This window comes from Taudactylus pleione, unplaced genomic scaffold, assembly GCF_031769625.1.
Source record: "Taudactylus pleione unplaced genomic scaffold, aTauple2 ptg000019l, whole genome shotgun sequence".
NCBI classification, from domain to species: domain Eukaryota; kingdom Metazoa; phylum Chordata; class Amphibia; order Anura; family Myobatrachidae; genus Taudactylus; species Taudactylus pleione.
The window spans coordinates 41,303,363-41,322,121 of NW_028284421.1; the positions used below are offsets into that span (position 1 = coordinate 41,303,363).

Genomic DNA, 18,759 nt, shown 5'->3' on the forward strand with positions numbered 1-18,759 from the left:
TCGGTACTCTGTCTGCTGAGTAACTCTATGACCGTGCATACAGACTCGCTGGAGCCATGTTTACGGTCTATGGAATTGCAGACGCAGGATGTGACACTCCCCCGAAGCTGTCATGACACGTCATCGTTCTTTGCCAACACTACAGTTACCTCCCCCAAGCGCTCTGTTGATCACATTGTGAGTAAATTGTAGCTGCAAGCGACTACGCTTATGTACCTTGAAGCATGCGCAGTACGACTTGGATGCATGTGCAGATTACCGATAATCGGCTAACTGCGAAAATAGACGTGGCGTACAACGCTGAATTAGACGCTATCTCAGCAAGGGGATACTATGGACACCTAAACCGTGACATGGGAATCCAATGTTTATCTATGGAGCCAGAATGGTGGTGTCATTCACTGCTTGCTCATTGTACTAGTGACAGGTGGGCAGAATCCATGTAGTGTCTGCATAATTACCATTTATCCATAGTCATAGACACTGCCCAGATTTTCTCTTGGTGCTACCTGCATGTCCTAAAAATGCTTCTTTTAATGATTCAACTAAGGGTTACTAAAATTTGGTTGAATACATGGATATTTGTGATTCTGGCTTTGTCTTAAAATTGGTTTGTAACAAACATCTAATGACATCTGTAAAAGTATGTACCACAAAGGTTGGGATCTAGTTTAGACTGCTATGCCATACTGCTGATTGTTTGCCTATTTAAACCACCTTTTGGATGCATCTAAGAAAAAACTAGCAGTCAGGCACATTTGAAAAATGTATGCATAACACCTGTACTACTTAAGAGACTGGCAACATAATGCCAGAAGTAGTCTGTAAGAAGAGTTAAACCGGGTACACACTATACGACCTGTGTACCCGGCCGACAGAAGATGCGATTAACGATAGATCGTGCGGTCCATACACACCACTTGATCTAGTGAACAACCGCATGATACGTTGTTCCGCCTCCAAATGCATGGGGTAGTCAGTCACATATTCAGATTGAGCAGAATGTTCAGCAGATCTGAAGATGCGACAAACGACGCCGCTGGAGCGTGCATAGTGTGCACACACTGGACGATTTATTGTTCCGATACATCGGAAAACGACAAATCGTTAGAAAAATCGTCTAGTGTGTACCTAGTTTAAACGTTGTAGTCCGCTAGAAATATTACAAGAAATATTTGTACAAGAAAGCTCATATGAAGTCCAAACTGTCCTTTTTACCCTGCTTACTGCAGTGGGTCTCAAACTTGTTTCTGCTGTGATGCACTCTGTTACACCCACATACGTGACACAACATTTTAAAGATCTAGAAATAAATATTGTACAATAAAATTTGCTAGACATACCCGAGTAAAGCACACTCTCCCAGCAGTTCTTCTCATATAACACTCCTAACCCTACCAATCTTACAAACCCCACCCAGCTCCACTCCGTGACAGACGTCATGATGCTAAGGTGTCTGCACTGTTTCACCTACCCCCAGCTCCTCTGATGCTGCTGGAAGCCCGGGAGCAGATGGTACATTTTTTTTTTTAATATGCCCAAGATGCAGCAACAGACAGCTGCAGGTTTTCCAGATGCCAATGTAGTATCCTGTCAGTGCTATTTATTCAGCATGGCGTTCCAGTGTAGTACCCTGTGAAACAGAGGGGGAGCGGGAGAGCACACTCCTCTTCTTGCTCTGCTGATTGGCCGGAGCACGTATTTACATGGGACCCACCTTTTGCATTGCTGTCATTGGGGCAGATGTATGAAGCTCTGGAAAGTGATAAAGTGCAGAGTGATAAACGACCAACCAATCAGCTCACAACTGTCATGTTACAGGCTGTGTTTGAAAAATGACTGGTGGGAGCGGATTGGTTGGTCATTTATCACTCTGCACTTTATCACTTTCCACAGCTTCATACATCTGCCCCATTGTGTGTAACACACCAGACACCCACTCACTACACACTAAGGTGTCGGAACACAGTTTGAGAAGTGTGTGCATACGGTAATAAAGAAAGGTTGTACACTAGGAAAGCGGTTTAGGGCCGAATTCAATTAGCCATCTTAATTTAACGGGGGTGAAAAAGGGTGGTGGCCTCTGGCTTGAACATCTGGGGCTATTCAATTCCAGCCCCTTTTTCACCCGAGTCCCTTTTTAACGGCCGTTAAATTTAACGTGTTAACAGTCAGGAGTTAATACGTAGAATCCGTGATAAGTTCCCGGATGTATGCGTGAACAGGGTAGCGGCACCCGTTAACACGCTCTTTAACAGGAATTTTTTTTCGGGTCTGAGCAGACCTGAGAAAAAAAATCCCTGTTAAGTGCAGACTGCGGGCTGCTTCTCTCATGGGATCAGTTAGCCCACCGTAAGTTACCAAGGCTAATTGAATTCCCTCCTTTAAAACATTTTATTTGCATGAAGTTCCACATAAACAAAGTAATAGGAATTGTCTGACTTATAGTGAAGGTGTCACCTTAATAGCATTGATGTACTGTACATAGCCACTATGTGCAAATCCATTGTGCCAAAGTAATTATGCTTTGAACTGCTGTGGCAGCACTTTGCAACAATTTTGTCCAACAAGAATACCAATTTCATTAGTGGTAATCAACAAATGTTTCTCCTTTCACAAATGTTCTAATTTCTAAATCAGTATAATTTTTCTATCTATCTTATGCTGTATTGCACTATTACGTAATTATTATGGTAGCAATATATAGGTTTGTTTTTAATCCACCTGTCAGTGCTATTTATTCAGCATGCAGTTCCAGTCACTGGAGTCTCAGCATATGTGACTGTAAAAGCCTTATTTCTTACTGCAGTAAAGGTCTCCTTATCACATTGTGTCTTATGCTACAATGTATTCAGCCCTCTGTGTGACTGGCACAACCCACTGGAACCGTGAGATGTGCCTATATTTCCCATGACACCCACAGCCTGTCCAGATTTCTCATTTTGGAGATTCTCTTCAGAGGTGGGTGTCACACAGAATCTCCTTATGATTTATGGCTGCAGTCTCTCCTCGTGATAAATCTCCTCAAGTGTTTTCTGAACCCTGTGTCTTTTCATTTAGGTAGCCAGATTTTTTATTCAAAAGCATTCTTCTTTAAGGAGAGTGGACAGTGTCCCTTTGGGAAGCAGTTTGCCTTGTTTGAATCAATGCAGACATTTTCCCGTTTGTTCCCCTCTGTGTCTCTCCATTTGTGGAAGCCGGCCCTGCCAGCTGAAAGGTGTGGGAATGTGAAACAAATAGAATTCTGAAATGTCAAAAGTATGTTGTGGATAATTACTTTTGCTCAGTGAACCTTGTGCTGGGCTGGCACAGACTAAATCCCATGCTGCATTTACACACAGTTAAAATTTAAAGGATGGCTTCAGAGGAGATACAAAATGTATCCTAACCCCTTCCCAGCCTTTACAAGTGCTGCACTCCAGTAATTGGAGACCATTTTCTTGTGAATTAGCTGTAGCAGATTATTAATGCTTACGATTAGAGAACAAGCCACACGTGCACAGCTCCCTGCAGCAGTGATTACAGTTCATGAATATATGGCTCTGGATTTTTTTCCTTTTTGACAACTAAAAATGTGACCTTTATAAATATACATGTCATTGTAATGAAACACATACATGTAGCAAAAAGTATATCCGTCACCTACATTGATGTGGCCATTATTCTGCTGATCATTTCACTGTGATCTAATGACATTAGTAAGGCATGGATCACACAGTCCCTCATGGCACGCTGCTAGTTCCTATTGAATTGATAGGCTTCTTGTGAATACTGATTGGGACCATTTGACTTTAGAAACATAGAATTTGATGGCAGATGAGAACCATTTGGCATATCTAGTCTGTCCTTTTAGGGTTCGGAATGGATCAGCGGTTAAGGTATGTTAGGGGTTAAGGGTTGTTAGGGTATTAGTGTTAGGGTATTAGAGTTAGGGGTTAGTGCTAGGGAGTTAGTATTAGGGTTAGGGGTTTCTTAGGGTAGGAGGTTAAATGTGTTTGGGGATTAGTGTTAGGGTGGGGGTAAGGGTACGTGGACAGATGCTCGCGGTCAGGTTACCGAGGTCCAGCTGGGGAGAGTATCCAGGATATGACTCTGTGATAGCAACACTATTCAGATAATCCCTGTCAGGAGGCAAAATGTCAGAACTAATTGCAATACTAAGATCCTAATACAGTATGTGCACACATAGCTCTAAGTTTTGTTACTGCACCTCTTAGTCTTAACCATGTTCAAACATTACAAAAAACAATGACAATGGGGCCTATTCAACAAACTATAAATGGTTCGGTAACAGGGGGTTAAAGTTGGCCGGAACAGGGTTGAACTGCGTTCCGTCACTTCCATTTGGAGACTGAACCAGTTCTGCCTCCTCTAGCCCACCTCAGCCCGGCGCCGCAGGGAGGCTCCATTTTCCGGGCACCAGCTGAGATTTTGTTACCAGCGGTCGCCCGGCTCCTTCCCCGTAGCGCTAGCGGCAGCCGGAGGCTGGAGTACACTCCTGAGCTCCGAGTTCTGGTTCCTGCAGTGTGCACTATGGGAGCGATGTCATGACTTCTCTCTCCCATAGTTCCGATGAGCAGCCAGGCGGACCCGGACTGCAGCAAACACAAGAGCAGAAGGGCTTAAGGTAAGTACTTTTTTTTTTTTTTTGTGTGTGTGCATGGCACTATTACAGGGGGCATTTCTTCTAAAGGGGAAATTACTATTAGGGCACTGCATAGGGGGCACTGCCACCACTGGGGGCACTGGATAAGCGGCACTGCCACCACTGGGGGGCAGTGCATAGGGAGGTGGGGGGTGAGTTCCACCACTTCTCTAGGACAACTTTAACTCCAGTTTCCGCATATTTAGATTACCGGGCCATTCATCATTAGGGGTCCCCTGATATTCAGCAAACTCCGAAAACTAAAAGCTTTCAGAGTTTGCTTGTGAGAACAAGCGCCATCTTCAAATGCAGCTTGTTCTCGGATCCCCACTCCTTCCTATGGGAAGGTGTTTCGGGGTGCAAAAAGGGATCTGAGCGAATCCCTCCGCCACCACCTCACTACCTACTCGGCGGCTTTGCGGAAGTGTAACCTCGTGTCACGCATGCGTAGCTGTGCGATGGGATAGAGGTAAGTAACCCAGCTACAGAAATAGCTGTGCTACAATCTGCGGGTATAGCTGCTTTTCAGAGCAGCTGTCCCCGCACCGAAGCAATGATAAATTGCTCTGGGGTAAAGTTTACCCCGCTGTGAATTGGATACTGAAGTATCCCTCGCAGCGGGATCATCACTTAATCACCATATGGCCCCCGATGATGATTAGGCTCCTATAATTTAGTTACCTGGTTTCAGGTAATGATCAATGTTTGATCAACTGTTTGATTAACTGTTATGCAAATCACACTTTGTAATTTCCACACTTAGTATTATCCACTGCCAGCTGACCACTGATTCTAAAGAAATATGATTATGACAAACTACAGCTGATATCAAATGGTCAGCTGATCAAAGCAGATATATTGCACTGTGTTTAGTAAACACATGCTCAAGAAACTACTTTTCTCAAGGATATCCCCAGAACGGGCTGGGTATGGGTTCCCGGCCGCCGGTCAGAATACAGACAGCGGCTTCCCGACACCCATAGGTAAGTATACTACCCCTAACTCCTTACCCTCTTAACTCCTTACCCTGCCTGAACCTAACCTTCCCCCTCTGTGCCTAAACCTAACCCCCCCTAAACCTCCCCCTCCCCCCCCCTTTGTGCCTAAATTTAACCCTCCCCCTAATGCCTAAACCTAACCCTTCTGTCACCCCTGATACTTACCTTCAGGTTGCCGTCAGTCGTGATTCTGGAGCTGGGATCCCGATGCTGTCGGGCAGGGCCGGTTCTAGACATTGTGGTGCTCAGGGCGCCCTCTTATCTGAAAGAGGGACAGTGCGCCATGTTGAAAATATAGGGGCATGGCTTAATGGGGGAAGGGGCGTGGCCGCAGAATAGTACCAATTCACATTAGCTCCCCTTCCCTTGTCCACATCCCACACTGTGCTTCCCTTCCACATCCCACACTGTGCTTTCCTTCCCCATTCCATACTGTGCTCCCCTTCCCCTATCCACCTCCCGCACTGTGCTCCCCTTCCCCTATCCACATCCCGCACTGTGCTCCCCTTCTATCCACATCCCGCACTGTGCTCCCCTTCTATCCACATCCCGCACTGTGCTCCCCTTCTATCCACATCCCGCACTGTGCTCCCCTTCTATCCACATCCCGCACTGTGCTCCCCTTCTATCCACATCCCGCATTGTGCTCCCCTTCTATCCACATCCCACACTGCGCTCCTCCTTTTCCCATCCAGAACCCACACAGGGCTCACCTTTTCCCATACAGAACCCACACAGGGCTCCCCTTCCCCCTTGTGTTCCCATTCCCCTCCTCCTAATACCATAGCAAAATAGCATAGCCGAAAATAACCTAATCCCACCACCTCTTGCGGCTGCGGCACCCCTCACTGCCTGCACTGAATTTCCATACTCTCCTCCCCCTCCCGGCTACAGCTAGGCAGGACATAGAGTACTGGGGTGGGGCAGGGCTACTTTATGATGATACCTCGGACCACTGGCTGAGAGATCTGAAGAGTCATCAGGCAGCCCCACCCCCAACACAGTGCTGCTCAGCTGAGTGTCTTATTAAAGACACTCAGATGCTGATGCCGGCCATTTCCTGGGATCGCCTGTGCCATGTATGTATTTGCCGTGTGCAGCCACAGGCAACTGACGGCCCCCAGGGCTTAAATCGTAACGGCAGCATCGGGTAATGGCGGCGGCAATTGGGCAGTCGTCATGGGACATGGACAGTATTGTGTTGGTTCTAGGGATGACTGCGGCCGTGCCCTCAGGCCGTAGGGCCTCTGGCAATAGCCCTGCTTCCCCGCCTCTAGAACCGCCACTGCTGTTGGGATTCCAGCGCCAGTATTTAGACCATCGGCATACTGCACTCCGGGATGCTGACTACATCCCCCCAGAACAAGTAATACCAATTACAAGCAAGTCATGCAATCATGTACATTTAAATACACAGATGATTTTGCCTGAGGGTGAGTAGTAGTCATGTAGGATGGAAATGGAAATCACATAATTTTTTATTAACTGCTATGCAAATCACACTTCGTAATATAGAGAACCACCGTTTGTCCAGAATCTGTAGTGCTCTCAGAAATATTACAATTTAGATATTATTTGGAGAAATGAAAGCGATGTGTGGCTGCACACATAGCCGCTTTTGGATGGCAAGTTGTGGGGGGGGGGGGGGGGGGAAATCCAAGGTACAATTAGACACCCAGAGAAAGAAGTGCCCTAGGGCTCTCCACCCCCCATTTTGTTTTAGTGCAACCCTGATGGCAGTAAAATAGTCATTTGATAATTGGTTTGTCCTTTATAATTTATCTGGAATTATTAAAATCCAGGTCATTTCTGACACAGTACCCCTAATGTTAGAACTCATGACTGACATCAGCTAATGGTGATAAATATATTTTTTTACCAGGTTCTTGTTGATTCAAATAATAGTTTTAAAAAATTTAATCCTTTACCACCTAACTGGCCAAAAGATTTTCCAAAAATGTCCCCAAAAATGTTTGTTTATTTAAATAAGAGCTATTTTTAAACCTGATTCAGTATATTTTTTGTAACAAAAATGCAGACTCTCGTTTACATAATTAGATTTTATAAACGTTTTGGGGAAAAATAAATTTTTGCTGTTTAAAAAACCACACATACTTATTAAAAATAAATAATTCTTCCACTTCTTACAGGACTTTACAGTTCTGCAAGAAGAACAGCCAGCAGCAGGGGGTGATCCCTAGGCTGCATAGGCAAATTCAGGAGGAGGGGGGAGGGGGGGGGGTTCACAGTGTGGCCCTCCCAAGCCAACACCATGACCACAATATAAATAGTATATATTAAAATTTTACTAGTGCTGCATCTTCTCAGTATCACAAATGAAATAATTAGCACCACCTGTGGATCTTTTAACATGTGTTAGTGATGATTACACTGGAGCACCAACTAGGAGATCTGGGAAAACATGCAATGTAATGCTGGGTACACACTAGATGATGTGTACCCAGCTTGACATCGGCAGCGACGGGACACGGCATCAGCAAGTGCATAACACACTTGCTAATGCGGCAGCATGGCCCTCACTAATGACATACCCCGTCGGACCTGCATGTAGGGCCGACTGAGGATGTCGCTGACGACCTGTGGGAGTGCGCATCATCAGTGACATAGTGCGTGCACACTTGATTCTTTGAACAATCTGACATACCGATGCGCCAGAATCAGCCAAATCGTTCAAATAATCATCTAGTGTGTACGCAGCTCTAGGGTTTAACTGCTATAACCCATCAATAGGGTTTATTATTAATAAAGTTATCCAGTGCATAATGAGACCAATATGTCCAGGGCGGAGCTAGGTTCTTCTTCTGCTCCCCAGATGGAATCAGTATGTTTGACTGCCGGACAGGAGCCCGGCGGTTCAAATGCCGACGCCGGCAGCCCGCTGGAGAAGATCCCAACAGCGGAGGTGAGTTTACTATTCCTAACCCCCCCCAACCCTAACCCACCTTTCGGGGTGGAGAAAGAGAAAGAATCAGTCACAGGTTTACACTCTCCAGTCTTGAAAAACGTATAGTTTAATTCATCTTCTTAAATACGTACATACATTGTAGCATTGACATTTTGGTCCTAGGCTTGGACCTTTGTCAAGATACCTTTTGGAGGTGCTGTCAATACTCTTATATACCCTAAGTGTCCATACAGACCCTCCACCTTCATTAATTACAACACCCATCATTCTAAAATGAGAACCAATCAGGCGCTCTAATACACATATACACAAACATAATTACCAGCACCTACATAAATAAAATGAAAGGTATGCAATCTTACCTACTACGTGGACAAAGTACGCTATCTGGTGTGTCAATATGCAAACACATGTGTCCATCCTGCCGTACGGATTTAAGAAGATGGATTAAACTATACCTTTTTGAAGACTGGTGAGTGCACCCATGTGACTGTTTTCTCTGGATTCACGAGGATTTTTTCTGTCCTCATTTGGGTAGTCACCCCAGCATGTTATGTACGACATTGTAAGTGTGGACCCTAATGAGTTGTGTGTGTGTATGTGTGTGTGTGTGTGTGTATATATATATATATATATATATATATATATATATATATATTTGTGTGTGTATATGTATATATATATTTTCCATAGACAAAAAAAACCTTAGTTTCACATGTCTCATTAAGGTTTCTTAGACATGATCTGAAGTTTCTCAAAACCTTCTGAATTTCTACCACTCAAACTTGCAAATCAATCAAATTCTGATCATTAAGGCTGATTCCTTTAATGAACATGTTCCTTGCGTAAAACAGATATGGTATGCCATCAAACCCTGTGGTTAACTGCAGATTCATCACTCAGTGTGAGATTGCTGTCACTCACAAAATGGTTGATCTGCTAATTCACAGAATTGTGTGCTCATTGGAATACACACATGCAGTCTAAGCAACTGAGGTCTGAGCAATTGTGTGGCACACACATCCCACTCAGTACCCACAATCTTCCTATTCGGTCACAACAATCCCACTGGGTTGCAACATCCTTCTCACTCCATACATCCATCTCATTCAGAATACACATTCAGCTCCAATAGTAATACGGTCAGCTTTTTAGTTAACAATATTAGTTGATTACAAGACTGCAAAATAAACTCCAAAATAAGTTTACTTAATTTCCAATGAGTGTTTCATATTGAGGCAATGGTTTTGAATTGATATTCCTCAGCTGTACCTATTATTAACAATATTGTCCTTAGTATAAATAAGTATTAATCGCTTATATTTGTAAATGGTGGTTAGTATGGTATTACTCAATCCAGTGAAGATGACTATTCTCAGCATGTGTGCTCAGTTCCCTTGTTAGGCAGTGAATGAACTATACTGCTAGAGTTTTCCCTTTTATCCCTATACCCCATTAAATCACTTCCTGTTTGTATCAATGCTTTCTCTTTTAACTTCCTATAAGGTTTCACTATCTTTCGCGATCTCTATTTGCCCCTTCTAGCACATTCGTGTGTGTGTGTATATATGTGTGTGTGTATATATATATATATATATACATATATACACACACACACACGCAAGGAGGTTTGGTCCGGCACTCCTTCATAAAACAAATAACTTGCTCCGGTGCCCTCAGCGAACGCTGAAATTCTAGAACAAAAAAGGCTGCGGCACTCTGAGACTTGTAGCAAGATAAATATATTAAATAGTGTCACATGAAACAAACCAACGTTTCGGAGCGATAAGCCCCTTGTTCACACCTTGACAACGGGGCTTATCGATCCGAAACGTTGGTTTGCTTCATGTGACACTATTTAATATATTTATCTTGCTACAAGTCTCAGAGTGCCGCAGCCTTTTTTGTTCTATATATATATTTTTTTTGTGATGTGAAACAATCATTGTTAATATCTATTTTAGAAGTTAAACCAATTTGCATTCCAGGTGTGGTTGATACCATTTCCTGAATGTGTTCAAGCCTCCCATTTAGTTCCCACCATTTTTTTTTCTTTATTAAGACTGGGTGGCTAGTGACATCATCATGTCTTTTTTTTTTTATACACTTATATTCAATCTGTGTTCTCATAAATATATTTACATCATTGTATGTGTTCTCAAACACTTGCATTTATAATTTGTGTCTGGGAGCCGTAAATTTAGTGTCTAGAGATTTAAGTTACTTTGTCTGGGGATATATTAAATAGTGTTAAATAAAAATGTGTTCCATATTTGATATATTTGAACTTGGTGTTTGGAAACATATAATACAATGTGTTCTCATTTATTTGTGATTCTACAGTACTTAACATTACTTCGGTTTATTTTATGTATTCTCATAAGTGCTAAACTTTCTTATATCAGAGGACATAACCTACACTTATAGCTAGGGTTTGGGGACGTGTACTTTGATATAATCTACACTCATACATAATGTTTGGGTACTTATACAATATTAAAAATATAAATGCTGCTCATTTTTACCTTTTTGTTTGGGAATGTTCTTTTGATTTAATTAAACTGGTTTCACCTCACTTTATGTTTATCTTATAAAATTCGATAAGGGCTTACATTTTAATTCTGAATATAATGTGGGATGGAATTGTGGAAACCCTGCAAAGTTAATTTAAACTCTGCATTCCCCCCAATAAACCTCCACCTTATTTCAGCATTTGATATTTGTATAACAACTGGAGTCCAATAATTAACCAATAATTCACAATATTATTTTGAAGGATATAAATAATACAGTATAAGATAGTCATGTATCCAAAAATGACACAGTAGGTGACACAATAACAATACTTTAATTTCAGATGATAATGGTAGTTAACAAATATTTCACAATATTACTTAGCAGGATAAACAATACACTTAATCACTTATCCAGAAATTACACAATATCAATACCTTCATGTAGACCACTATGTGATATTGAGTTTAGAGTATAGATCCAGTACGTCTCCCTTTTAGACAGTTGTAAAGCTCTACTCCCCCCCCCCCCCCCCCTTCCTGGGTCTTCCCTAATATGTTTGTTTGGTGAATTTAATATCGCTCACATCTGAATTGTGATGTTTTAAATGGTGTCTTAGAAGACTGTGTTCTGATTTTATTTTTTAGATTCCTTAAATGCTCTTGTATGCGAAGTTTGATACTACTTTTGTTTTTTTCTACATAGTGTAGTCCACAACCACAAGTAATCCTATAGATGACATAGTTCGAGTTGCAGTTTGCTATATCTTTAAAATCCATGTTTCTTTTATTGTCTTCATCCCAGATAACTGGTTGTTTTTCCATGTGTTTACAACAAATACACCTATTACAGGGATAGCAGCCTGACTTCTTGCTTAAGAAGTTGACCTCTGGTTGCTTCAGACTTTTTTCCACTGGATGTAGCATGCTTGGAGCTAAAATACTTTTTATATTGGTTGCTTTTCTGAAGGTCAACTTTGGTTTCTTTGGGAGATGGGGTCCCAACATCGGATCTCTTAATACACAGGTTCTCAAACCCGGTCCTCAGGACCCCAAACAATGCATGTTTTGCAGGTCTCCTCACATAATTACAAGTGAAATGGTTAGCTGCACCTGTTGATCTTTTAAAACGTATCAGTGAGTAACGAATGCACCTGCTAGGCAACCTGTAAAAAGAGAACTGTGTGGGGTCATGAGGACCGAGTTTGAGAACCACTGTCTTAATATATTCCAATGTTTTTTTTATCTTTTCATTTTCCTTGTTGTATTGTGTTATAAATGGTCTCCCTTCAGTATGTTCAATTGTTACTGTAGATTTTATCTTTAATAATTCAGTTCTATCTTTTGCTTAGGCCTGTCTTCTAGCTTCCTCTATAATCTTTTTTTTTTTTTTTTTTTTTTTAATACCCTCTTTCCAAAAATCTTTCTACTAATATTTGAGATTGCTTCCAAAATTGATCTATATTCACTGCAATTCTTCCTCAATCTGAGGAACTGGGCATATGGGACATTGTTTTTCCAGCTAGGTTGATGACAGCTTTTTGAAGGGATATAGCTATTGGCATCTGTTTCTTTAAAGTAAGTTGAAGTTACAATACTGCTGTTTCCATGTCCTTCTAATTGGATGTCCAAAAATTCAATATTGCTATCATGGCATTTATAAGTAAATTTAAAGTTATAGTCATTCACATTGATATAAGATATATATATATATATATATATATATATATAAATATAAAACACTTTTCAACACTTAAAGGATCTCTTGTCCATATTAATACATCATCAATATAATGATGATGAAAACTTATATACCTCATGGTTTTGATTATCTATGAACTCCTGTTCACACTCCCCCATAAAGATGTTTGCATGTGCTGTGGTAAACTTTGAACCCATGGCCGTCCCTTGTTTTTGGAGAAAAAACTCTTCCAACTTAAAGAAATTGTGTTAAAGTATAAACTTATTGCTATTTAATATAAACTCTTTCCTGGTTTAATATTGTTTTCTACTGCTTGTAATCTTTTTTTTATGTGGGATAGAAGAGTATAATGCTTGTACGTCAATTGTCATCCATTTAAAAAGTAGGATTCCAATTCATATCTTTGAGTTCTCTTAGTAGACGTGTGGAGTCTTTCAAGTATGACCTTTAAAGATTTTATGTAGGGTTGTAGCTTTAGGTCTGTGAAGTGGGGCAGGTTGGCTGTTATTCAATCTATTCCTGATATAATAGGTCTTCCGGGGGGGAAGTCTCTACTTTTGTGAACTTTTGGAATATGGTAAAATATGGAAATATGTTTTTTTTTCATATATAGATATTCTTACTCTGTCACATATATTACCCTCTCTTTTGGCTTTATTTAGTAAGGTGAACAGTTCCACTTGATAGGCTTTTGTAGGGTTTCCAGTTAGTTTCTCATAAGTGGTTCCATCTCCTATGATCTTGTATGCTTCCATTAGATATTAGTTCCTATCTTTAACTACGGCTGTTTTTCCCCCCCCCCCTTTTTGTCAGCCAGCTTAATGACCAACATTTCATCAGACTTTAGTTGCTTTACTGCTTTTTTTTCTGTGGGGTTTAAGTTGCAATTGCATTTATCAAAGTCTACTTTTATTTTTCTAAGATCCTCCCTTACCGAGTCATAGAATATGTCGATGTGACTCTCCCTTGATTCGACAGGATAATTTTTAGAAGGGCGGGAAACTAGGTTTTTGTTTAGGTTCATAGGCCATTTCGGGGGTTGGATTTTTAAACATCTCTGTAGCGTTAAATTTTTAACAAATTTAGGTCTACGGATAAGTGAAACTTGTTAACCTGTAAATCTGGTGCTAACTTTACCCCCTTTCCTAGTACTTTGGTCTGTGGGTCAGATATAGCTGTGTCTTTGAGACATTGAAAATTCTTTTCTGATGCTGTCTTGTACATTGAAATGTGCTTTTCTCTTCTTTTGAAACACTCCCATTGCCCCTCTTTTGTCTTCTCCAGTATACAGCCTTCTTTTTATCCCTTGTGGTGAATCTAGCTTTCGGTAAAGTTCTTCCCTCCTTTGGGTGTGTGGGAGTTGCTTCTCTTTTCTCTCCCCTAAAAAATGCTGTCTTTGGGGTAATTTAGGAGAAGAGGGAGGTGATTCTTATACCTCAAATCTGTTTTTTGTAGTTGGAAAACTGCTTCTTTGGATTTTATATCTTTGATGTTGTGGGGACTGGTTTGATGAATTCCAACTACAGTTTATTTTTACATTTCGCCAATTGGTATTATCTTGGTATATAGTGGATTGATGTCTAGAGTTTTCCCAATTATACTCTTTCACTCCTTACTCTAGACCTTCCATATTGGTAATCTTGGGGGCCTACATTATTGGTAACCAGTTCTGTACCTTATTATTTTCGTAGTCTTCATTTGTCTCTAAAAAATTTTCTGTTTCCTTACTATATAATTTTCAAGATTGTCTTTTTTTTTTAACCACTTCCAGTTACCTTTTAAATGCCTCATTATTTTCAACTTTTAACAGACTTGTATCAAGTTTACCTAGGTCTGCCTAATTTTTTTTTAAGTTCTTTCTTGAGTTCAATGATCAATAAATTTGTTAGTTTAGCTGAGCAGTCCTCTAGTACACTGTTCCAACTGGTCATGAACGCTTCATTATTCACCCCAAGTGTGGGTTTATTTTGTAGCCTCAACCCTCTTGGGATTCTACCAACCTCCAGGTATTTTTCTAAAGTGATAATGTCAAACCAACTTTTTAGTTCACATTTAGCCAGCTTTTCCATACCATTTAGGAGGCTATAGAAATCATCCTCCTACATACACACATCCATTTCATCATCAACAAATGTGTTTACAGTTTTGTGTCCTCTTGGACCTCTCCCTAAAAATGGGCATTTCTCTAAGCCAGGGGTCTTCAACCTTGGCCCTCCAGCTGCTCTGGAACTACACATACCAGCATGCACTGCCATAGTTTTAGCATGCTGTTATATCAAAAAGGTGGCAGTGCATGCTGGGATGTAAAGTTCCACAGCAGCTGGAGGGCCAAGGTTGAAGACCCCTGCTCTAAGCAGCAAAAGTAAACTAAATGATATCCGTGTCATATGTATGGCAATGGTCTGAGAAAAACCAATATGTATTAATAGGTTTAAGTAGTTTTAAAATTGTATTGTGCTACACTGAGATTTAGAAGACACCCATTTTTACTTTGACACCCCTAAAGAAGTCAATATTTGACTAAATGCGTTGGGTGATAATGCAAGTGTGACTAAAAATGGGCTAACTTGCTGTTATAAAGCTCATACTCCTGAAGGGGAGGGACATAAAGTTATTTTTAAGTTACCTTTTAACTTTTCATAATAAACAATTATGAATCAAGTATACATAAACTGATGTTTGCATTTTTGTGTGAACACTGGTGTGAGGGTCTCATTGTAGAAACAAAAAGAATAACCTTATCCTGCAACTTCAACAACTAAAAGAACACTGGAAGACTTAACAGGATAAGCGTTATTGAACTATTATAAACAAACTGTGTTGGCACACCCTGAGACTCCCCTATCCATATAATTTTTTCGATCCTGATCTGGCGAAGTACTTAACTTGGGGTAGCAGTCTATACTAAAGAGTTGTATTGAATTTTATTGACTATTTTTTGTTCAAATTTACTACTATTTTTAGTGTATTGTAGGGATTGTGTTGTATGCATGTATATGTATGCACGTGTATGTATGTAGGTGCTGGGCTGTAACTAGGGTGGTGCGCCGGTGTCGCCACACAGAGCGCAGGTGCCCTGTGGTTGGAACTGGCCATCACCACTGTGATCTGTAAGTGCTCCCACTGCCTAGTGCCTGCTGCAATGCATATTAGTAACATTGCACCCAACTCCTTCACTGCCGGGCGCACTTCTATTAAAATACTTTGGAGGAGGCAGTGACTGCCTATTGTGCTCCATCTCCCACAGTGTTTGCGGGGAAAAATTGAGAGATGCCATGTCTCTCCAGCAGAGGAGCCGCAGACCGGCAAGCATGTAGCCAGAGGAAGATAATTGTTGGGTGCTGGAAGAGACACCAACACTGGCCTGTGACTGGAAGGTTCTCTACTGTGTGGCATATGTGTAAGGTTCTCTACTGTGTGGCATAACGTGAATAAGGGACACTACTGTGTGGTGTAATATGAATAACGTTGCTCTAATGTATGGTATCATTTGAATGGGGGTAATATTGTGGGTCCATGCCCCTTCCCCACAAGAGCATGTCCCCTTTTTGGGCATGTGCTAATCCTAATTAAAATATGCTCTTTCTGGCACAGGGCACCAAAATTTGTAGTTACGGCTCTGATAAGATGATGTTCATCTGGGGAACCCTCATTTCACAACGCCCAGATCTTTCAATTTACACTGCAGTCACCCTACTGCAGTCTCCAGTCCTTTCAGAAGCTAATGGCTACCGTTTAGGGACCTATATATATACTTGAATCTGGGTGTTTGCTTCCGGATGTTAATACCATATTAGTTGCATACTGGGTACCAAGCACTGGTTGGTACAACATAGCATGAACTATACTTATCGCTTGCACATGCGCAGTAAGCGCTAACACATTCCCAGGACACGGATGTACAGTAATGATGTGTCCTGGAATATCTTCAAAAGTCCCTTGTTTATAATATGGGCATCACTGTCAGTTACCCATAATGCTTAGCGTCTCTAAATCTTATAATGATCGTTCTTATGCTCACACCATATAAGGTTTTACCTAGGGGTCCTCCGCACATCTAATGCCAGTGTTAAATACAATCAGATATAAGAGTGCAGGCCCCTCTGTCTTGTATAACCCTAAACGTTATGGCCATTCTCAGCATGAATACCATCAACTTTTCAAACCTCAGTGGGGCCCAATGCTGGTTCTAATACTTGTATGTTATGTAAAAATGAAATAATTAACCTTCTGGTTACACACGCACTCAACTCCCCAATCTCCTCCCCCAACCAAACACACACAAAAAGGGAAGAAGCAAACCTGCGTTTGCCTCTGAAAAGAGCATTCAAGTCAGATGCTTGACACCCATACTTGCAATACAGGAAAGACTTTATAAGTCTATTTCAACCATTTTGTTGAATGCTAATTATTATTTGTTAGCACGTGTCATGTATAAATATTCCCCTCTGAGGAAGTCACAACTACTATGGCGAAATATGAAGTTTTTCACTGCAGTGATATATTGTAGATGCTAAGGAGGAGTCATACTTGGCTGTATGTTTGTAAGTATCGCACAGTAATGATAAACTACCACATAAGTTTCTGAGGACATCTAGAAACTTGCAAACACTAACTTTGCTAAAGGTCTCCTTTTGTCTGGATTTTTCTGTGTTTTTAGCATGTGATGTACTATTTTTTTTTTACAATCTAAATACTGTACAAGTTTGTTCATCCTATGGTCTAAAATAGGAGGCAGTCATTTTTACTGTAGTGGAAGTTCAGTTTTAATAATGGAATCATCATTACAGTACATTTCTTATTATATTCAGATTGTTCTGTTCAGATACAGCTGGTTAAGAATTTAGGATTTTATTACTATAGCTAATTAAATGTTAACTTTTTTTTCAAAACACCAGGCCTCTAAGCATTGCCATTTTTTTTCTTTTAATGCAGTATAATTGGCTGCTTTAAATAACTTTTTACTTGCTAAACATTTAATTTGTATTGTTTAGATGTAACTTCTAGTTTTATATACTGTTTATGGTATACACCATACCAAAAATGTTTAACCTTTGTTGCCATTTTCTGTTGTAAATCATCCATTTGAGAAGTGCTGATAAAAAAATCAGAATCCTTGATCAATTTCTGTCATAACAGAACTTGTAAGTACTGGAAATGCTTTACCAATCTTATCCTAACAACTGAATTTTGTGTTTCCCCCCAGAAACATTGCAGAAGCCCTGGTGAGCAAAGGTCTGGCTACTGTTATCCGCTACCGCCAGGATGACGATCAGAGATCGTCACACTATGATGAGCTGCTAGCAGCAGAGGCCCGGTAGGTTTACTAATTTACAGACTGCCTTCTTCCTGGAGCGACTGTATAGGAGACAGTCTCTGTAGATGTACAATAAGGATTGTTGCTTTTAATTTAATTAGATGTTTTATATATTTTCATTCTTGCTTCCTGTGTGGCCTTGATCATATTGTGTTGTGTAACACAGATAGGTTTTTCACAGAAAACAAGTTTCTAGCTCTCTCCGAGGACAGTCTACATTGTGCATCACTTGTAATGTAAATAATGTAATCTTTGCTCAATTCCCCAAGCAGGACATTCTCAAGTAAACAAGTTGTTCTACAGTGTATCAAAAGTTTGTTATTCCAGGCTGTGATCATTGTTCTATGGTTAAAAAAATCTCATTATATATTTCAGTTTCCTGTAACTTGCTGCTAATCTGTAAAAAAGATATGTCCATTTTTCTAAAAGTAAAGACAGTCTTGGCTAGATTCTTCCATTCCAACGGTCCTATCACCACTGTATTTCCAGCGTGTGTTTTTAGTATAGATGAGCGAGTCCGGTTCTCTGATCCACCTGAACATAGGGGATCCGAGTCCGGCTCGGGATTTCCCGCCCGACTTGGGTCCAAAAAGTCATCTTCCCGTTGGTGGATCTGACGTGTTTTAGCGTGCATACAAAACTCCCTCCACGTGTTTGG

The 18,759-nt window shown here is 40.8% G+C and overlaps 1 protein-coding gene across 2 annotated transcripts in view; it reads left to right on the top strand.

The window, feature by feature from the left end:
* Window positions 1-18,759, top strand: part of SND1 (staphylococcal nuclease and tudor domain containing 1) — an 876,127-nt gene that overhangs the window by 302,823 nt on the left and 554,545 nt on the right. For both annotated transcript variants that reach the window (XM_088447470.1, XM_088447461.1), the window contains exon 13: window positions 17,991-18,101. In XM_088447470.1, coding sequence (XP_088303596.1) covers window positions 17,991-18,101 — 111 coding nt within the window. The remainder of the gene's footprint in view (window positions 1-17,990; window positions 18,102-18,759) is intronic.